Raw genomic sequence first — 17452 nt, 5'->3', positions numbered from 1 at the left:
AAGTCGGCGCGGGAACCCGGCGCCGGTCGGCACCACGACAGGCGCGCTCAGATGTCCGGAGCAGCGCGGTCCTGGTGATCTCCCAAACGCGACGGCAGCGGTCGAGGTGGACCTGCACGGAGGGAACTGCCACTTCCGTCTCCAGTGCGGGAAAAAGAGGGGGCTGGTAGCCCAGGGAGGCCTCAAAAGGGGAGAGGCCGGTGGCGGAACTGACCATTGAGTTGATCGAGTATTCAACCCAGGGAAGGAAACGACTCCAGGATGCCGGCCTCTCGGCTGCCACACACCGAAGAGCAGACTCCACGCTCTGGTTCATCCTCTCCGTCTGCCCGTTTGTCTGGGGATGGTAGCCAGAGGAGAGACTGACCGTTGCCCCCAATCCCTTGCAGAAAGCCCGCCATACCTGGGAGGTGAACTGGGGCCCCCGGTCAGAGACGATGTCCTGGGGAAAACCGTGAAGGCGGAACACGTGGTGCGTCAGGAGGTCCGCCGTCTCGGCTGCTGAGGGAAGCTTGGAGAGGGCCACGAGGTGGACCCCCTTGCTGAATCGATCCACCACGGTCAGAAGGCAGGTGTTCCCCTGGGAGGAGGGTAGACCAGTGACGAAGTCGAGCGCCACATGTGACCACGGACGGCTTGGAACGGGAAGTGGCTGCAAGAGCCCGGAGGGTGGCTGGTGAGAGGCCTTGCTGCGGGCACAGACCGCGCAGGCCAATACGAACTCCTTGACGTCGTTCCGCATGGTGGGCCACCAGAAACGACGAGCCAGGAAGGAGAACGTGCGATGGACGCCTGGGTGGCAGGCGAACCGGCTGGTATGGCCCCACAGCAGTACCTGGGACCGGACAGAGTCAGGGACGAAGAGACGGCTCCTAGGGACGTTGCTTGGAGCACGTTGGAAGCGTAGGGCACGCCTCACCACACCCTCGATGCCCAAGGTGATGGCTCCAACCACTCGGGCCTCCGGGATGATGGGAGATGGGGCCTCAGAGGGTGGAGCCCCCTTGGAGTGCATCCGGGACAGGGAGTCGGCCTTCGTGTTGCGGGAACCGGGGCGGAAGGTCAGCGAGAAGTCGAACCGACTGAGGAAACTGGCCCATCTCGCCTGCCGACCGTTGAGGCGCCTGGAAGCGCGGATGAACGTTAGGTTCTTGTGGTCCGTCCAGATGGTAAAAGGCTCCTCGGCACCCTCTAGCCAATGACGCCACTCCTCCAGAGCAGCCACGACCGCCAGTAGCTCCCGATTGCCGGTGTCGTAGTTCCTCTCGGCGGGGAGGAAGCGACGCGAGTAGAAGGCGCAAGGATGTACCTTCTGGTCGGAAGGAGAACGCTGGGATAGGACAGCGCCCAGGCCAGAATCCGAGGCGTCCACCTCCACGATGAACTGTCTCTTGGGGTCAGGGTGGAGCAGGATAGGAGCGGAAGTGAACCTTCTCTTGAGGGAGCGGAACGCAGCGCATGCCGCTGGGGACCAGTCGAACGGCAGAGCGGGGGAGGTCAGCTTGGTAAGAGGCTCCGCCACTTGGCTGTAGTTCCGGATGAACCTTCGGTAGAAGTTTGCGAACCCGAGGAAACTCTGTAACTCCTTCCGAGTGGTGGGTTCCGGCCAATCCTCCACAGCCTGGATCTTGCGAGGATCCGCTCGGGTCAAGCCCTTCTCCACGATGAAGCCCAGGTAGTCGACGGAGTTGGAGTGGAAACGGCACTTCTCCGCCTTGACGAAAAGCCGATTGTGGAGGAGGCGCTCCAGCACCCGGCGGACATGCAGGATGTGTTCCTCGAGGGTCCTGGAAAAGATAAGAATGTCGTCCAGGTACACCACCACGAACACCTCCAGCATGTCACGGAGGACATCGTTCATGAGTGCCTGGAATACCGCCGGGGCGTTGGTGAGGCCGAACGGCATCACAAGGTACTCATAGTGGCCCCTGGGGGTCTTGAAGGCGGTCTTCCATTCATCGCCCTCACGGATACGGACAAGATGATAGGCACTTCGGAGATCCAGCTTGGTGAAGAACGAGGCCTGGGTCAGTGGCTCGAAGGTGGAGCTCATGAGAGGTAGGGGGTATTTGTTCTTGATGGTGATCTCGTTGAGCTGACGATAGTCGATGCAGGGTCGCAGGTCCCCATCCTTCTTACCTACAAAGAAGAACCCGGCCGCCACCGGGGAGGAGGAAGGCCGAATGAGTCCTGCTTCCAAAGACTCAGAGATGTAGAGATCCATCGCCTTCTTCTCCGGGACAGTCAGACTGTAGAGGCGGCTGCCGGGAAGGGGAGCCCCTTGGCGGAGGTCGATGGCGCAGTCATAGGGGCGGTGAGGTGGAAGGGACTGAGCCCTGGTCTTACTGAATACCTCCATGAGGTCGTGGTACTCGGGAGGAATGGACGAAGGATCCGGGGGCAACTCACCAGCCGGTCTCCGGGGCGGGGGACAAGACGCCGCCTGTAGACAGCGGGCGTGACAGGAGGAGCTCCAGCCCCTGATGGTACCGGAGGCCCAGGCGATGTGGGGCTCGTGCAGCGCGAGCCAGGGCCTACCCAGGACCACCGGGACAAGGGGGGATTGGGTAATGAGGAACTGGATCCTCTCGACGTGGTTCCCAGCAATGGTCAGCAAGACTGGGCCGGTCCGTTGAGAGATGTCGGCCAGGCGGTGTTGGTCCAACGAAAAGATCTCCAAGGGCCTCACAAGGGCCTCAAGAGGTATGTTGGCTTGGGTGGCAAACTCGAAGTCGAGGAAGTTCTCGTCTGCCCCAGAGTCGATGAGGGCCTCCACCGTGGCACGTTGGTCCCCCCAGGCCAGGGTGACGCTCAACAGATGGTCAGGTGGTGCGCGGCGCTGGGAATGGGAAAAACGGCTCACCAGGATCTCCCGGGGTCTTGGTGAGCCCGATCTTTTGGCCGGGTAGGGCAGTCGGCGATACGGTGTCCCGCACCTCCGCAGTAGAGGCAGAGACCGGACCTGAGCCTTGCCTGACGCTCCGCCTGGCTCAGATGAGAGCGTCCCAGCTGCATGGGTTCCTCCTCGCGCACCGGACGGGGAAGCCTGTTACCCTCAGTAGTGTTGGGGACGGGGCGTCCAGGAGTCCGGGGTGCTTCAGGAGGTGACAGTCGGGCCCTCTCGCGCCTTCTCTCCAGGAGGCGTCCGTCAATACGGATGACAAGGCTAAACAGCTCCTCGAGGGAGTCGGGCACCTCCCTGGTAGCGAGCTGGTCCCGGACTGCGTCACTGAGCCCCCTTATGAAGGTTAGGCGAAGAGCAGGTTCGTTCCAACCGCTCTCCACCGCCGCCAGTCGAAACTCCATGACATAGTCCGTCACCCTGCTGCTCCCTTGTCGGAAGGTCCCCAACCGGGCTCCAGGGTCCAGACCTCGGGCTGGATGGTGGAACACTCTGCGGAGCTCCGCCACGAAGTCTGGGTAGGAGAACAAAAAATCTGCTTCCATTGCCCAGGAGGAAGTGACCCACTGGGCAGCATGGCCTGAAAGTAGGTTGGTTATATAAGCCACTCGGGACCCATGAGCAGAAAAACGGCTTGGTTGATGACGGAAAACCAACTCACATTGCATGATGAATGTGGCACACTCCTCGGGATTACCGTCGAACAGCCGTGGGACGGAGAGAAAGGGTTCCCGAGGTGCGAGATCTGCTGGGGCTGCGGGGAATGTTCCTGAAGGGTGTGAGAGATGAAAAGTATTAACGGCGTCGCCCAGCGAGTTAAGCTGGGCGAGAATCTCGGACTGTTGTCCCGCCATAGCGGCCATTGAACCCTGCATAGGCAGGACCTGGTCCCTGAGGTTCTGCACCGCAGCCGCAGCCCGCTCAAGTTGGAGACCGTGATCCCTGGTCAACTCGACTTGAAATGCAAGTGCGGTTCTGACCCCCTCTGTGTCGGCTGGGGTCGTCAGGGTTGGTTCGTAATGTTATGGTTTGACACCGACCCCAAACGCTAACGACACAAGAGAGTAGGATTCAGAGTTGCCAAATACGAGGGCTTGTTTATTTGATAATAAGAATAAGTGAAACAGGGAAAAGCAGGTCAACAAGAACAGGTACAATGAACAAGGGGCAAAGTTCTGCTGCTCTGCAGCTTCACCCGGAAGGGTAGTCTTGGGAAGCAGGAGCAGACCTCTGTACCGCTCTGCAGACTCTCACGGCGGACCTCTCAGATGTTGTGCAAGACCGAGAGAGGGAGAGAGGGAACGGGTCAGTGACAGAGCAGACTTGAAACGAGCTGGAGGACAGGGTGTTATATTCTTCGTGTTAAACAACACAGTGATGTGCAATATTCCAAAAACAGCCCAAGTGAATATCTTCATGTAAAACACACAGTGAGCAAAAATCCAAACACCGTCCAAATGTGAAATAATATCTTCGTGTAAACACACAGTGAGCAAAAATCCAAACACAGTCCAAATGTGAAATAATATCTTCGGCGTGAGCAAACACACAGAGGGAGGTGGAAGATCCCAAAAATATTATTCCATAAGGAAAGAGCAAAAACGATAAAGGCTGGGTGAGTGGCTGTCTGACAAAAAGGTGGTAGACTTCAGTGTAAAGGTTACACACGAAAATCGGAAATAGGTCAAGACAGTCAATCTAGAAAAACTCACCCAGACGAGCTGCGTAAAAGGAACAGGAACAACAGTGGAGGCGAGCGCGCGCCACGGAGCAGGTATCCAAGCGAAGGCTTCTAGGAATTCCTGGAGAATAGCACAGTGAAACAGCAGCAACGGGGAAAAACATCCAGCGACAAATCAAGACGAACCAACAACTTAGGGTGGGGAAAACGGGGTATAAATAATGAGGGATCGATTGATTGAAAAGCAGTGACAGCTGGGGAATGTGATTGACAAGCGTGGGGAAGTGAGAGAACCAATCAGCGACGTCTCAGATGACGTCAACGGGGAGAAACGTGTGAACGAGGGAATTGAAATACTTGACAGAAAAAATGAATGAAAACAAAGCGAGGGTGGTTAAAGGAACAGAACGAGTGAGAAGGCAAGGACAGAAACCTCACATCAAGTTTCAAGTTCAAGTTTCTTTATTAGTTGTCATACAGAAATACAGAATACTTTTGCATGAAATGCTTCTTTCTGTTTTGCTCCTGAGAGTGTGCTAGATAAAATAACAAGATAGTATAAAATAGTATAATATAAGTATAAAATAGAAAGTCAAGTACGTAAACAAGTGTAAACAAAACAAAAAAAGTTCAATATACATATATACAGTATATGTACAGTCTATACTTCTGTACAGTCTATACAGTCAGCTTCTATACAGTACAGTGTAGAATGGTGAGGTATAGCTTAGCTTGTGGTGCCACGTTGTGGTGGTGTGGTGCAATGAGGCCTAAAAGAAAAAATTGTTTGGTTCCGGTTGCCGACCGACCCTGCCGATTTAGGTGCGACCCAATTTATTTTATGAGTATAAGTATAAATATATATATTAAAAAGACTTTATTTTTATTTTTATTTACAATAAAGTTTCATTAAAATCTTAGTCAAACCTTTAGTATTATGGATATTAAACATGCTGGCAGAGTACATGCATCCATGTTGTCGTGAACATTTTAATTAAATAAAGAAATTCCCTATCCATAGTCGCCGTGGGGGGAAAAAAATAATAATAAAATAAAATAAATTCCTTACCTACCCATGGCCTTAACTGACAACCAACAGGAACCAAACAATATTTTCTTTTATGCCCGAGGTGCATGAGATTGATGCCAATAAATATAAAGTGTGTTAGTGTTTAAAAGTGGGTGCTAGTGTTGTTTATTTAAAGTGAGTGTGTGCGTGTGGATGTGTGTGTTGTGGGTGTATTTGATGGTCTGTTATTGTTCATTGTTCATTGAGCATCCTGATGGCCTGGGGGTAGAAGCTCCTTCTGAGTCTATCTGTGCTTGCCATGAGACTCCGGTATCGCTTGCCTGACCGCAGCAGTTCAAAAAGGCAGTTGTTTGGGTGGCTGGCATCTTTGATTATTCTCTTAACCTTACCCATGCAGCGCTTGTTGTAATGTCTTGGAGAGTGGGAAGCCCCCCTCCAATTGTGCGTTCGGCTGAACGGGCCACTCTCTGTAGTCTGCTACGGTCTTGTGCAGTGCTATTCCCAAACCAGGAGGTGATATTGCCAGTCAGGATGCTCTCTATTGTGCATGAGTAGAAGTTCTTGAGGATCTTCTGGCTCACTTTGAACTTCCTTAGACGCCTAAGGAAGTAGAGGCGTTGTCGTGCCTTCTTGATAACACTGTCAATGTGTGTGGTCCATGTCAAGTCCTCGGATATGTGGACTCCGAGGTACTTAAAACTGTTCACTCTCTCAACCGGTGCCCCTTCGATGCTGAGGGGGCTGTAGTCCCTGACCCCCGACCTCCCAAAGTCCACAATCATCTCTTTTGTTTAGCTGACGTTCAGGGAGAGGCTGTTCTCTTGACACCATCCCGCTAGAACCTTGACCTCTTCCAGGTAGGCCCTCTTGTCGTTTGCAGAGATCAGGCCCACCACTACTGTGTTGTCAGCAAATTTGATGATTGTGTTGTTGGTCCGCTGTGCTGTGCACAGTCAGGTGTGTACAGAGAGTAGAGGAGGGGACTCAGAACACAGCCCTGGGGGGGCCCTATGTTGAGAGTGATGGATGAGGAGGTGCAGTTGCCTGCTCTCACCACCTGGGGTCTGCCCGTCAGGAAGTCCAAGACCCACTGGCAGAGGTCATAGTTCAAGCCCAGGTCCCTGACTATGAGTTTGGAGGGGACTATGGTATTGAATGCTGAGCTGTAGTCGATGAATAGCATTCTCACATAGTTCCCCTGCCTCTTGTCCAGGTGTGATGCTGCTGTGTGCAGCACATGGGCTATGGCGTCCTCCGTGGACCTGTTGGGGCGGTATGCAAATTGCAGGGGGTCCAGGTCGATGGGGATGGAGGAACAGATGTAGCCCTTCACTAGCTTCTCAAAGCACTTCATGGCTATGGAGGTGAGAGCTATAGTCGTTGAGGCAAGCAGGCTTGGATTTTTTGGGTACAGGGATAATGGTGGACTTCTTCAGACAGGTGGGGATGACAGCCTGTTCTAAGGACAGGTTAAATATGTCAGTGAATACCGGGGCCAGTTAGTCGGCACAGACTTTTAGGACGCGGCCGGGGATACCGTCCGGTCCTGCTGCCTTCCTGATATTCACTTTCACTTTCTACTTACGGCAATGTTCAGTGATCGACTGACAGTCTAAATGGTAACCAGGAAGAGCATATAAAGCCAACCTAACTAGTCACACCAGGTACCAATGACTGCAATCAGGGCAGATAGACAGGTTAATTACCATCAGGTAACGCTAGGGCTTTGCTCCCTGAGGAGAGCAAAACCCCAAACATTACAAGGGGATTGTGCTTCTTATCACGACAGTTAGAAACATTGGGGAAACACTGGTTTGTAGTGTTTGGCATAATATGTAAAACATCCTTTCAGCAACGTTAGGAGGAATTTAACAACAGATATGACAAAGACATACAGCACTGTAAACTCTGTCTCTGTCTTTCTTTCCCTCTGTTTATCTGTCTCTCCGTCTCTCTCCCTCCCTCTCTCTTTCTCTCCTTCTTTCTCTCTCTTCCCAGAGGCTATCAACTGTTTAAATCAGGCCATTGATATCTACACTGATATGGTAAGCCCCGCCCTCTGATTATGTCAGCCATTCCCCCCAGCTCATTAGCATAGCCCACCACCTACTCCTTTATGTGTGTGTGTGTGTGTGTATGTGTATGTGTGTGTGTGTGTGTGTGTGTGTGTGTGTGTGTGTGTGTGTGTGCGTGTGCATGTGCGTGTGTGTGTGTGTATTCTAGGGTCGGTTCACCATAGCAGCCAAACATCACATTACCATCGCGGAGATCTACGAGGCAGAACTAGTCGACATAGAGAAGGTAAACACACACAGACACTTGGAAGGTATTGGAAGTAGAAAATGTTAGCGTTTGTGTCAGTGGGGTATGAAGCGTGGTTCTTTCAGACACACAGACATGCTCTGTATGTTGTACCCTGTCGGTCCCTGTAGCTGTACCAGGTAGTACCCTGTAATACCCTGTAGTACCCTATATCACCTTATAATACCTGTAGCTGTACCCTGTAATACCCTAAAGTACCTTGTAGTACTATATAGTAGCCTGTAGTACGTTGTAGTACTGTATAGCAACCTGTAATACCCTATAGTACCCTGTAGAACCCTGTAGTACTGTATAGTACTGTGTAGTACATTGCGATACCCTGTAGTAACGTATAGTATCCTTTATACAATGGCATGCACATTTCTTGATTCTGATTGGCTGAAACAGTGAAGTTGTCGGTTGTTATTTAGTATAACACACTCCACGTGACACCAGATCCCTCCCACAATCGAATTACTTAATTTTTTCTGTCTGAATAAATCCGCCATAGATAGAAAAATGGAAGTATGAATAGCTTTTGAACGAATCCGCCAAAAAAGATAGTCAACTGGAATATGTTAGTTTGTTACATACAATTAATTTGTCATGACTCATTGTGAAGAAAAAAATGGCAGACGTTTTATTTTTTTAATTTTTTTGTAAGATTTGATTGATTGATTGAAAATGTTATTACCAGATTGCAGAATGGGTACAATACAGTACGGCTCAATACACACAATTGTTAAGGGGATGCAGACCAGAGAAAGACTTTCGTCTTGTTTACATCAGGGTCTCCCATTTTCAATTCATCATAACATATATGACATACTGTACATGACATACAGATAGACAGTACTGCTACATCTTGTTTAAGAAGCACAGTGAAGTTACCTAGTAAAATTTTCAATCAATCAATCAATCAAACCGGTTGTTATTTGATTGATTGATTGATTGGACATTTTATTACCAGATTGCAGAATGGGTACAATACAGTACGGCTCAATACACACAGTTGTTAACACATTCAGGGCCATTGGGGGCCGTCTAATATCACTCTAGACGGCCAGCATTTCAAAATAGACTTGCATAGTTCGTGAGGCTGTTTGTAGAGCTAAATCTATACTTTATAGTATTGCTATCTGTCCATTCTCATTGTCAATTGAGACCATAAACCGTCCCTTCAAAATGGCTTAAAGAAAAAAAAAATTCATCAATACGTTCTCATTTTATAGCGTCTTGAATATAAGCGTTATAAGGGATTTCGGCTGGGATATTTCCTGGAACGCGAGATACAGGGCTAATAGCTACTAACGTTAAATCCAATGGCATTTCGGATATACAGAAGCTACAGTTAATACTCAAACTGCATATTATCCGTATGATGGTCCACCACGAATGCATGAAAGGGGGGGGGGGGGGGCGGGGGACGTCGTTTCTGATTATTGATTACCAATAACCGCGTTAGCCTCATTAGCCTCATTCGGGTGAATGGCTATCAAAACGGGAGCATGTCTATGTTCCCCGGGTCCTATGTTCCCCGGGTTCTATGTTCCCCGCTTTGATTGATTGATAGATTGAAAATTTTAGACCACCAGCCCTGATTCCAAACTCTAACCTTAACCAGTTCGAACGAGGGCCTAAGCTTAACCGTTCGAAACAAGGCAGACATTAATAATTAATAAAATAATAAAAATTTATAAAATTTTCAATCTATTAATCAATCAAAGCGGGGAACATAGAACCCGGGGAACATAGGACCCGGGGGACATAGGGATGATCCCATCAAAACAAGCCCTGATCAGCATGTAATTTACGTGAAAAAGATCTTACCGTGGGCCGGTTGGATCCCCCAGAGCATTTCTCAGTTATCGATTGCCATCTGGTAGACAACAATAACAATACACACAATTGTTAACACTTTGGTTGCCTTGGGTTAAATTAATGATATACCATAGATTGCCAGCGCTATTTGTCTATGGAGAAAGTCCCCTTCTTTGCAGGGCTATAACTTTTTAAATTCTATTGCTACATTGCCATTATTAGGGCCCATTCAAAGTCCTATATGTATTGTTCATTGTGTAGCAACGTTAAACTTTTTCATTCACATATTCATAGTAAAGTATGGTCTAATGTATAAGTATGTTTTCATCTCTTTCTGCAACTTTCTCCAGAACGTGATATATAGCCCCAAATGCATTATATTGATGATGAAATACAGTTTGATGGCAATCAGCGCGATATAAAAAATTCCAACTAGACGTACTTCTAGAAGTTACTACACGTCATCTGATGTTGACCGGATGGGCGAGGGGGCGTTTATAATTCCGTGGGCAGCGTTATACCAATCATCTAATGTGGGTCAAATGTTGATAAAAGCAGTTAGTATCGAAGATGGTAACGTTACACGCTGAAACTCACCCCAGTCTCCGCGCGCCGTTGGGCGATCATCGTCGAGTAGAAATTTTATCATTATGGGATATATTATTACCCGGTCCATCTCCAGCTTGTATAATGGTATATACGTCCAAATCATGTTGTTTATCGAGTTATTGGCAATCGATCGCTATGTAGAGTGACGAGCTAGAATGCCGGAACCTATCCCGAGTGGCCGGAAGCAATACGGACATCTAGCACAACCTCCACTGTGCTTCCTGTTAAGCGGTTGCGCGATCGGCCACCAGATGGCGCTCCTGAACCGCCAGAGAGCTCAGTGGGTCCTGCTGGTGGTTCTCAGGCCAGCGGAGGGACATTATGGATCAGATCGCAGATTTTTGAAATATTGATACAAAGACGACGTACAGCGTCCCCCGGCAACTTTAGCATCGCCAGCAAAGACGTTGTAAATCGTTTTTAGGCAGTCAAAGTGTTAACACTTTGAGCGCCACGCCTGGTTTTCCGTTTTACCGGCTGAATGCCACCATCGGCGCCAATGTTAACGTTAATATCGCCTAATCTATGTTTTAAATTATGGCTATGTGTCTAATCTGCCCATCGCATTATCAAATACTATTTTCCAGTCAGTGCTGTGAAGGCAGATTGTTTTTTTATCACGTCGTTTCCGTTTCAGAGCAGTTAGAAAAGCCCCCGTTTTGATATAAAAAACAGCTCATTCTGGAGCATTCTATGAAAATCGTCTTTTAGTGGAATATTCCACAACGTTGATATTCGTCGGCCTTTTTATGAATCGTTTTCAAATAAACGCTAGATGATCAATATTATACGTGCACGCAAGCACATTACGGCCGCGCACTGATAATCGCTCCGTTGATTTCCTCACAGACTTTTACAGTGAAACCGAAAGAGGACATTTCACAAAACAGCTTATAACTTCATCAAACTTACTCTGATTATCCTAACACTGATAACATAGAGTCCTTACCTGACATCAGATGGTATCCAACTGGTATATTCCAATTCCTGATCACCATTCGAAAAAATCGATACGTGTATGGATCCAACGCGATACAGTAGAACTCCATGATCCGCGGGGATCTGAGGATCCAGAATGAACTCTGGTAACCCCGGCTGGATCAGTGAACTGGAAAATGTGGAGTACCGGATTTTTTTCCCCATTCATTTTCATTGAGTCCATTCCAAAATCACTTATGTCATCTGGGAGACGACAGGGGGCGCTTTTTTCCACAGTGATCGCTGGCGCCCCTCGGCTATACTCGGGTAGGCTCGGGTGATGCAATAATTTTTCAGATCGCTAAAAAAAAAAAAAAAAAAAAAGATTCAGAGAAATCTCGTGAGTGGCATTCAACCACCTATAAAAAAACCAGAGAAATCTCGTGAGTGGCACGGAAAGTGTTAAGGGGATGCAGACCAGAGAAAGACTTTCGTCTTGTTTACATCAGGGTCCCCCATTTTCAATTCATCATAACATATGATATACAGATAGACAGTACTGCTACATCTTGTTTAAGAAGCACAGTGAAGTTACCGGTTGTTATTTGATTGATTGATTGATTGATTGATTGATTGGACATTTTATTAACAGATTGCAGAATGGGTACAATACAGATAGACAGTACTGCTACATCTATACATTTATGACATACCAGATTTATAAATACAGTACTGTTTGTGATACAAAAGAGTCTAAAAAAGAGAGTATATACATTTGATGAAGAAACTACATTGGAGGAGGTTGGTACAGTAGGTATAGGGGATTGGTAGGTGGGGTGGAGGGGGGGGGGGTATTTCGTATAACACACTCCACGTGACCCCAGAACCTCAATGTAAATAAACCATAATCACCCTACAAAAACAGTACTGTATTTGTAAATCTGAATGGGGTTTAACATGGTTTGTGGAGCGCCCTCTGGTGTCTACTAGTGGATCTACTATTGGATCTACTTTCTCTGTGGATGGTTTTGTGAATAAATCTCCATTATGCTTCAATTACTGTGTTTATTCTATAGCAATAAGGTTGGGTGAATTCGGCCATTGTATAAAAGACATTACACCACTTGTAGTCGTGTGTTATAGGAATTAGATCATGCCTAGGGGGGTCTAACAACCACCCCTATGCATGATCTAATTCCTATAACACACTCCTGCGTGTGATGTAATGCTTAAGTAGTACTCTACTTTGTGATTCAAATATGAATGTTGTTTCTCTTCCTGTGTGTGTGTATACAGGCCATTGCCCACTATGAGCAGGCGGCAGATTATTATAAAGGAGAAGAATCAAACAGGTGAGTGGGAAGGTTGGAGCTCTTAGAAATTAGACATATTAATATCCACTTTTTCTCTCCTCTCCTCTCCACTCCTCCTGTCTTTCTCCTCTCTTCTCCTCTCTCCTCTGTCTCTTCTCTCCACTCCTCTCTTCTCCTCTCCACTCCTCCCCTCTCTCTTCCCCTCTTATACTTTCCTTTCCTCTTTTCCTCTCCTCTAATCTCTTCTCTGCCTCTTCTCCTTTCTGCTCCTTCTCTCTTCCCCTCTCCTCTCCCATTCTCTCCTCTCCCCTCCCATCCTCTCCTCTCCCGTCCTCTCCTCTCCTCTCCTCTCCTCTCTTCTCCTCTCTTCTCCTCATCAGAAACCAAACCGGCAGGAAGTCACATGAGAAATAACACAAGTGTGTGTGTGTGTGTGTGTGTGTGTGTGTGTGTGTGTGTGTTTTCCAGTTCAGCTAATAAGTGTCTACTGAAGGTGGGACACTACAGCGCTCAGCTAGAGCAGTACCAGAAAGCTATTGAGATCTACGAGCAGGTAACTGCAGTGTGTTTAGCAGATGACATATTTTTCCTTGTACTTTAAGTAATATTTGACATTGTAACATGTTATTTCTGTCCCCTATATCCCTCTGGGAGTTCATGAAGGTTCAACCACCAAAATTGGCCCCATTGGGGACCTGTAGTCACCTCCTCACTTGCTTCCATTATAAAATCAGACTTCTAACACACACACACACACACACACACACACACACACACACACACACACACACACACACACACACACACACACACACACACACACACACACACACATTGCTGTCAAATGTTGAGTTATCTGATTCATCTGAGTATCTTTTGATTTCACTGTGTGTGTGTGTGTGTGTGTGTGTGTGTGTGTGTGTGTGTGTGTGTGTGTGTGTGCGCGCACGCCCCCCAGGTGGCTACCAGCACCATGGACAACCCTCTGTTAAAGTACAACGCCAAGGAATACTTCTTCAAGGCCTCACTGTGCCACTTCATAGTGGATGAACTCAATGCTAAGGTAACACACACACATTTAGCATGTAGAGACATGTCAACTCTAAACTTGAAGATACACCTATACTATATACACTAAATAAATACATATATACTGTACATATACATACATATATATCTATATACACACACACACACACACACACAAACACTATAGTCTATAATTTATACTATATCCTCTAAACTTGGGCCAAATATATACTGTACATTATATAAACATGTACATAAAGTAGAGGACTGTCCAATATACACCATTATACACCATTTGTATACTACATGTGACATGTGTGTGTGTGTGTGCGTGCGTGTGTGTGTGTGTGTGTGTGTGTTTTCAGCTGGCCATTGAGAAGTATGAAGAGATGTTTCCAGCCTTCTCAGACTCCAGAGAACTCAAACTGATAAAGGTACAAAAAATAAATAAAAAACACAAATGTTAACAGTGAATGTTAATATCCGGTGGGGGGCAGACCCCTCCCTCCATGAAAGTCAGAGCATCAAGAGAGACACCAGCTCAGCTGAGACACTGTATGTTAACCCTTTCACTACCACACGACAAAGGGTTAACCCTTTCACAACCACACTACAGAAGGTTAACTTTTCACTACCACACTACAGATGGTTAACCGTCTGTAGTGTGGCAGTGAAAGGTTAACCTTCTGTAGTGTGGTAGTGAAAGGGTTAATATCGTGTACAGTACTATAAGTAGGGGATAATACACAACGAGGCGTGTGCTTATCGATGAATACTGCGCCATGTAGAGGCTAATTACCCCTCTTGGCTACGCCTCATGTGGTTTGCTTCTGCATAGTGCATTATCTTTCAATAACTGCACACCTAACTGTATAACTATTACTGTGTTATCCCCCTTATACCATGGCAACTTGCCAAAGACAACGAATATGTGCCGTTAACTAATATTTTCTATAGTAAATTACAAAGAGATGTGTTATTTGTGCTTTGCTCACTGCTGTCTTTCATTATAATCCCTCTGCTCCAACTTAGCAACTGCTTATCTGCCCGTGATAATAAGCCTGCAAGCTAACTTTACTAAACTTTAACAAGCTTTTCTGTTAATAACGTTGCCTATGGTTGACAAACAGTGAATATGATCTGACAGTATGCTTGACAACAAGGCTGGCTAGCCATCCAGATGTCTCATTGTCCCCAAATCAGTAATGTAATTTTCAGGAACAAATGGATATGCGATGATTGTAATGTGTCAGTCATAGCCTCACTGTAGACTCACTGGCTACGTTTACATGCACACCAATTATGCGATTGTACTGCAATTAAGACAATAATGCGAGTATGGCAGAACCCATGTCAACACCATACTTCCATTATGTTAATGTGAGTATGCTCTTAGTCACAGTCACAGTAAGCATAATTGCAGTAACATGAATTACTCTGATCATAGTTGTTGACAGAACTGGCTATGGGGCGACAATAATATGTTCATGAGGCATGGTTTCTACCTTTAGCCTTTAATCGGCGTGGTTTATTATTTACATTTCACAACAGCAGCACATGAGATCTCCTCTCCGTGAGAGGTAGGTGGGAAGAGACAGAGGGGGAGTCGGTAACATTAACAGCTCCGCCTATAGCGCCCTCCAGTGGAAACAGTTATGCATAGTTAGACAGTTACTCAGTTACTAGCAATCATATTATAATAACCTCTAACTTTAACAATAGTCACATTATAGAGTTGCATTTCTCCTACTGTCAGGTTCCTGGGCCCTACAGTTGACGCTCCAGAGGTTTAAAGGCCCCATGAAATCAAAATAGATGTTTGTAATTTCCTGGAAAACGGGGGAAAAAATTTTGATGAGTCATCCAGCACACGGGGGCGTATACTAATTTTGCGTCCAATTAAATGTTTTCTAGAATGACATTTACAGCACATTGTAACTGAGATAGCACTCTGCCTCTTTAACGAAATTTACGTAAATGTTACGAAATTTACGTAAATGTTACGAAATTTACGTAAATTTACGTAAATTGCGTAATGTTGCTAACCTATGTTGCTAACATTAGCTTGCTAGCTTTAGCTTAAATTTTTTAACAAGGTGCTTAAAAAGTCCTTGGAATTCAAATCAACCATTCGCATTGAACGTTTTGTTCATCCATGATAAAAAAATTCGGAATCAAGAAATTAAAAAAAAAATTCTAAAGTGTAACTAATTGTCGGAAATTGGTTTTAAGCCATAAATATTGGATCCGATTTTTTTCCAATAAAAAAAATAACGCATTTAAAAGTGAATTGGATCCTTTTAAAATGAAATATAGTGCTTGGAAAAGTACTTGAAAGTCCTTGAATTTCATTTTGCAATGTCTGTCCGAACCCTGCCATCTGAATAATTTGAGGGATGTGTTGTGTGCGTCTTCAAAGTCTGTGCACATTGATACGCACCTTGTGTATATAACATTACACGCACCTTGTGTATATAACATTACACGCACCTTGTGTATATAACATTACACGCACCTTGTGTATATAACATTACACGCACCTTGTGTATATAACATTACACGCACCTTGTGTATATAACATTACATGCACCTTGTGTATATAACATTACACGCACCTTGTGTATATAACATTACACGCACCTTGTGTATATAACATTACACGCACCTTGTGTATATAACATTACACGCACCTTGTGTATATAACATTACACGCACCTTGTGTATATAACATTACACGCACCTTGTGTATATAACATTACATGCACCTTGTGTATATAACATTACACGCACCTTGTTTATATAATCTACTGCTCTGTTTGAAGGAATGGCATATTTGCGTATCATCATTTTGTCGAGTCGAGTCGAGCCCACTGAGAATATAATGTAAAGGCTGCTGGCTGGTTTGCACACTACTGTTCCCATTCTACATACAGTAACTTCCAACACCAATCATTGCTGCGTGTCCTCATCCAAAACATGATATTGTATGTAGTAAAATGTAGTTGTATTTGATTCTGAACAGAAACTCTTAGATGCCCATGAGGAGCAGAACAGCGAGGCATTCACCGAGGCTGTGAAGGAGTTCGACTCGGTATCCCGCTTGGACCAGTGGCTGACCACCATGCTGCTCCGCATCAAGAAGACCATCCAGGGTGACGCTGGAGACCTGAAGTAGAGACGGACAGAAAGAAAGAGACGGGGGACGTATGGGATGTGGAAATATGGCTTTTGTTTGGAAAGAGAGAGGATACAGCAGAACGATAGAGGGATGGAGAGAGAGACAGACGGGTGGAGGAGTTTCAGTTGTACATTATCTACAGTCTGCATGTGACCCTGACGACCTTTAACCCTCACACCACCTCCCCACGACCCCTGACCTCTGTCACCCACAGTGTTATTCTGTTGACATCACTGGATGAGAGAAAGCGTGTGTGTGTGTGTGTGTGTGTGTGTGTGTGTGTGTGTGTGTGTGTGTATGTGTGTGTGTGTGTGTGTGTGTGTGTGTGTGTGTGTGTGTGTAGTATAATGAGTTATAAATGTGTATCAGAATGAATAATCTATAAAGATATTATTGTTATTTATCAGATGATTAATATTTATTGTTGATATTGAAGATTCTATTTATAGTTTATTATGGTGCTTAGTGTTCTATTTGTCTCAACATAATATTGGATATTACCTCCTCCCCTCTGCTTTCCTCTCCTCTCATCTCACCTTTATTCCTCTCCTCTCCCCTCTTCTCTCTCCCCTCTCCTTTCCTCCGCTCCTCCTGTCTCCCCTCTTCTCCTCTTCTCTCCTTCACTCCTCTCTCCTTTCCTCTCCTCTCAACCCCCCTCCCACCACAACAG

At 46.4% G+C, this 17452-nt stretch overlaps 1 protein-coding gene across 2 annotated transcripts in view; it reads left to right on the top strand.

Moving 5' to 3' along the window:
- Window positions 1-16779, top strand: part of napba (N-ethylmaleimide-sensitive factor attachment protein, beta a) — a gene marked incomplete at its 3' end in the record, with an annotated part of 39615 nt that extends 22836 nt beyond the window's left edge. Inside the window, exons 4-10 of one of the 2 annotated variants that reach the window (XM_084321195.1) lie at window positions 7612-7658; window positions 7837-7914; window positions 12559-12614; window positions 13044-13128; window positions 13534-13638; window positions 13970-14038; window positions 16627-16779. In XM_084321195.1, coding sequence (XP_084177321.1) covers window positions 7612-7658; window positions 7837-7914; window positions 12559-12614; window positions 13044-13128; window positions 13534-13638; window positions 13970-14038; window positions 16627-16779 — 593 coding nt within the window. Of the gene's footprint in view, window positions 1-7611; window positions 7659-7836; window positions 7915-12558; window positions 12615-13043; window positions 13140-13533; window positions 13639-13969; window positions 14039-16626 lie in introns of both variants that reach the window. The other variant, XM_084321196.1, reaches the window with a different exon arrangement.
- Between the last annotated feature and the right edge of the window lie 673 nt (window positions 16780-17452).

Source organism: Notolepis coatsorum, assembly GCF_963971535.1.
Source record: "Notolepis coatsorum genome assembly, chromosome: 9".
NCBI lineage: Eukaryota > Metazoa > Chordata > Actinopteri > Aulopiformes > Paralepididae > Notolepis > Notolepis coatsorum.
This window is presented reverse-complemented; position numbering and strand designations above follow the sequence as displayed.